The 4,646-nt window shown below is 43.3% G+C and overlaps 1 protein-coding gene across 1 annotated transcript in view; it reads left to right on the top strand.

Annotated features, from left to right (window-relative positions):
- The first annotated feature begins 624 nt into the window (after window positions 1-624).
- The window catches only part of LOC119568262 (UNC93-like protein), a 5,284-nt gene continuing 1,262 nt past the window's right edge, over window positions 625-4,646 (top strand). The window contains exons 1-6 of the mRNA XM_037916720.1: window positions 625-818; window positions 2,075-2,162; window positions 2,327-2,386; window positions 2,823-3,079; window positions 3,702-3,858; window positions 4,415-4,646. The exon at window positions 4,415-4,646 is cut by the window's right edge and continues 36 nt beyond it. Coding sequence (XP_037772648.1) covers window positions 625-818; window positions 2,075-2,162; window positions 2,327-2,386; window positions 2,823-3,079; window positions 3,702-3,858; window positions 4,415-4,646 — 988 coding nt within the window. The remainder of the gene's footprint in view (window positions 819-2,074; window positions 2,163-2,326; window positions 2,387-2,822; window positions 3,080-3,701; window positions 3,859-4,414) is intronic.

Raw genomic sequence — 4,646 nt, 5'->3', positions numbered from 1 at the left:
GCACGTTTCCAAGCACCAACAACTCAGCCCCAGTGAAGCAGCAGAGGCTCTAAATGACCACTTCACCTCGATTTGTCAGCAGCTAACCCCTATGGACGCGACCCACCTCCCCATCTACCTGCTGGCCCACTTGCTTGCTCCAACTGTCAGTCAGTTTCAGGTGCTTCAGAAGTTGAAATCGCGTAAGAGATACACCCCTGACTGCCAATGTGCCTCATCAAGGAGTTCGCAATGGAACTCGCCACTCCTCTTACCTCCATAGTTAATGCCTCAGTGCAACAGTCTAAGTGCCCATCGCAATGGAAGACTGCCTTTGTCATCGCCATCGGAAACCAAAGTCCGCCTCATGTGGCAACTGCGCCGACTCATTACTCAGTTGGCCCAGCTTTGCTCGTGTGGCAAACTTGCGCCCTGACCACACACGCCTATCGCTCCTCAGCGTTTGACCACCTGAAAAGTTCATCGCCAACATGCTTACCACACACGCTCTCAACAGCTTCCAGCTTCAGGCTTGCCTCATCCCATGGCAAGCAGACTTTCTCTCTAGCATGCAACAGACTGTGCGCATGCAGGGTCAAGTTTCCAGCCTCCTGCCACTCCTGCAGAGTACCCTAGGGGACTAGAATGGGCCCCCTGTGCTTCATCATGATTAACGATGCGCTCCTGGACACTGAGCATCCTTGGAAATACGTGGATGACTCGACCGTCGCCGCCGCCAATGATAATTCCTACCCTGACCATTCTGCCTGCTCCACCAACCCCACCCCCAAGCCCATCCTCACGCTGGACAACCATCAAGCTGCTCCGTGTCAACATCGGTGATAAGCTCTCCTGGAGGCAGCACGTCAGAGACACATGCTGTGTCGCCTGAAGTCCCTTGGTGTCCCACTTCCAGAGTTTCAAAATATCTACAGGCTATTCATCCTGCCCAAACTGACCGCCTCCCCCCTCCCCCACTGCCATCCAGCTGCTACAACTCGAGAGGGTGCAGAATGGGCAGCCAAGATTATCCTCGGTCCCGCCTATACCAGCTATGACAGCGCCTTGACTGCCCTAGACCTCACCTCCCTCGCCACTCACTACACCTTGCTGCAGCAGTTTGGCCTGAACTGCTGTGCCATCCACGCCACCGCGGCCTGCTGACCCCGACACGCCGCCACCTCGCCGGGCCCTTCGCGCCGCCAACAAACTGGTGCTTATCAGGGCCTGCGCTGACCGCTACCACCGGAGCACAATACCCACTCTAATCCGACTCATCAACGAGCACCAGTCACTGGACCGCCCACCACACCTCTTCTACGAGCACTAGTCCACAGTCACTAGTCCAGCACTCCTAGCTCCCCTGTACTTGCACTCGTCTTTTGTTCTTTTGTTTCTCTTGCTTCTTTTGTTATTTTTCATATAACTTGTTAGTTTATTTTGTTGTTTGTTGTTTATGTATATATAGGTTGTCTCTTCATCTGTATTACTATGAATATTTGGCTGCATGAGATTCAATAAACCGATTATTATTATTATTATCTATTACGCACGCATGAACGGATAAAGATACAGATGCAGACACACGAACATACATAGGTGCACTCGCACACCGCGCACACACACACACACACACAAATAGATGTGCTATTAGGGGAAAAAAAATGCATTTATATGTTAATTTTAAGCCTTAAATATTAGACGAATGATCAATAAGAACTTTTAGTAATGATTAAGGCAAACTTCGGTTTTCCTTCTACGATCCATGTCATACGAATCCGAATGCAACAACCCTGACTTCGGCGTCGTTTTGAGTTTGTAATCAATGTTCAAATTCGTATCATGCTAAACGAGTTGCTTTTAAAATAGCAAAATGAATTACAGTTTTGCAAAACTCAATCGAACTGCAAAAGGTTGTCACAGTTGTTAAAGAAATTACATTCATTTAAAAGTCTGAGCTGTACCACCGCATTTAAGGAGCGGTAGAGCTGTTTTTAATGAAGATAATGTTATTTATAACTGCCGTTGTTCCTTCATCTTGTCTTGGTTTCGTGAGATTGTTATCATTTGCCTCTATTTCTTTGTCTTGACACAGTCTAAGTAAAGCGTTTCAACATGGGCGTTATCAGCACTTATATTTCAAACTTTTAGACTTTAAATTTAATATTTGTTACCTATACTTAGTACTTATTACTGACTACTGAATCAATTGTGAAGCATAAACAGTATATACAAACATATTCATTCTCTCAGTCTATTATCCAGTTATGTAGACCTTACAGTGCATTCCAGCGGCGTATGTGAATACAATAGTATAATTTACAGTTTAATTGAACCCGATTTCCAGTTAGTTCTCTGTTTAATTAATCAGTTTCCTGTGCCTTTCTGCATTTCTGATATATTTAAGGTGTGGTACTTATTAACACATGATTTTTTTTTTATTGAAAGACATTGGCAGGTTTAAAGAAACTGTATATTTATTGGATTGTTAAAGTATCGGTCCCTTAGTTCTTCTAAAAGGTGACGCTTATGCTTATGTTTTCATTTTAGAACCTATTTCTTTTTATAAGAAGTTCTTGTGTTCAATACCACTTTTTTTCTCTCTCTCTCAAAAGTTACAAAGCGAATTGGAGCTTCTGAGTTCGGGATGAGTTGCCAGTTTTTCATTTAGGTATCGTCCTGTTTGGTCTCCTGCCATTTATCTTCGTCTCTGTTATTTCCATATTTGCATTTTCTCAATGACAGGACTCTGCTTGGGCCTAATAATATATACATATTTTTATCAATTTTCCCTCGCTGCTCTTCCAGGGATTTAAAGCACAACAAACAAACATTAACACGAGCATCATATCTTCTTTCGCCCTCTAGTGCTGTCAGTAGGAGTTGAAAAGAACAAGACTGCCGAGGAGCTTCTCACCTGCGGCTACAACTTCTGCCTCGATCAACAGTACGAGGACTCCCCCAGCAACGCCACCGTCACCACGGACAGTCGCGAAGATGGTCCTGCTCTGTGGAAGATCTACACCATGGCCTCCATCTACCTCGCCTGTGCACTCCTCGCCGCCGCCATTACCGTCTTCTTTGTGGATCCGCTGAGCAGGTGAGGGCTGCATCTAAATAATAAAAATAATAATAATAATAATAATAATAATAATAATAATAATAATAATAATGAAAAAAAAAATCGAAACCGTTTTCTTTGTGGATCCGTTTGGTAGGTGGTCTCCTTTCCCGTTTTCTTTGCACGCGTTTTGATTTTTTGTTGGATTATTAAATGTCTTGTGCTTTGTTATTATTATTATTATTATTATTATTATTATTATTATTATTATTATTATTATTATTATTGTTGTTGTTGTTGTTGTCGTTGCATATGTGAAAGTTATTATTCGTCGTCATGTTAGATTACATCGCGTTTGTGTAGTTTCGATCTCATGCGTAAAGGGAATAATATCAGGGGGTAACTTTTAAACTTGTACTGACACACAGCATACAGTCAATTGTACATTTTCTTTTAACATTGTAGTCGGTATTTTTGAAACGAACGATAACGCAATGCATCTGGTAAATAAATAAATATGAATAATTAAGAAATAAATGACCTCCTATATGGGGTTAATGTTTTATCTCCCTCAATCTTCCCTGCTTGAAAGGGGTTGCGCGTGTAACATGCTCGAGGTTCTTATGCGCTGCCACCTATGCATTAATTCCTCTCCTTTTAGATTTTTGAAGGAATCCCCAGCCAGCCAGGAAAAGAGTGGCCTCGTGCTCGTTGCTGCAACCTTTAACCAATTGCGCCATCCATACCAGTTGCTGATCATTCCTCTGACGATATGGTCGGGCGTGGAACAGGCTTTCCTCGGCGCAGATTACACGGCGGTGAGTGTTCGAAGTCGCTCCTCTCCGAATTCATGGTTTTGGAAGATATATGCTGAATGTCTTTTTTCCCCATTAGAAAATGCCTGTACAGTTTTGAAAAGAACGTTTTTTGTTGTTGTAACAAGAAGACCTTAATGGTTATAAATAATTATGAAGTTATTACCGCCTTATAACTTGCTGTGTGTGCTGTGTGGTGCAGCGGTAGCGACCTCGATCTGCGTTCAAATCCCGCACCGCCAGTGGATGGAAACCCCGGCCATTCCTTGCACACGGGGGCGGGGATTTAGAAGCAAAATAAATCAGAGAGCATGTCACGCCAAAAATATTCATTGTAACAAATGGAATAAAACCAAATTAATTTTAATTAATTCATTCCTTAACAGATATTAAAACAGAGCTTTAGATTCATCTTATAAACGATTCGACAGTATGAAAAATTAAAATTCCCCGTTTACGATTTTTAAATCCGGTTTGGGAGGGAATATACTATACATCTCACGTACAGGCTTGTGACTTGACCGACCCCACCCCCCTTTTTTTTCTCTTTTTTTTTTAGGCTTTCGTATCCTGTGGTCTAGGCGTACACATGGTCGGTTACGTCACCATTTGTTACGGAGTTTGTGACGCCATCTGCTCCGTTGGATTCAGCCCCATCGTCCGGAAGTACGGTCGTGTCCCCGTCTTCAGCCTCGGTTTCCTCATTAACCTGGGGCTGAACATCACTCTTACGTACTGGACGCCGAAACCCGATGATTTGGTCGTGTTCTTCGTCATATCAGGTCTCTGGG

Source organism: Penaeus monodon, chromosome 43, assembly GCF_015228065.2.
Source record: "Penaeus monodon isolate SGIC_2016 chromosome 43, NSTDA_Pmon_1, whole genome shotgun sequence".
NCBI lineage: Eukaryota > Metazoa > Arthropoda > Malacostraca > Decapoda > Penaeidae > Penaeus > Penaeus monodon.
The sequence above is the reverse complement of the archived record's forward strand: the minus strand, read 5'-3'. Positions and strand labels throughout refer to the sequence as shown.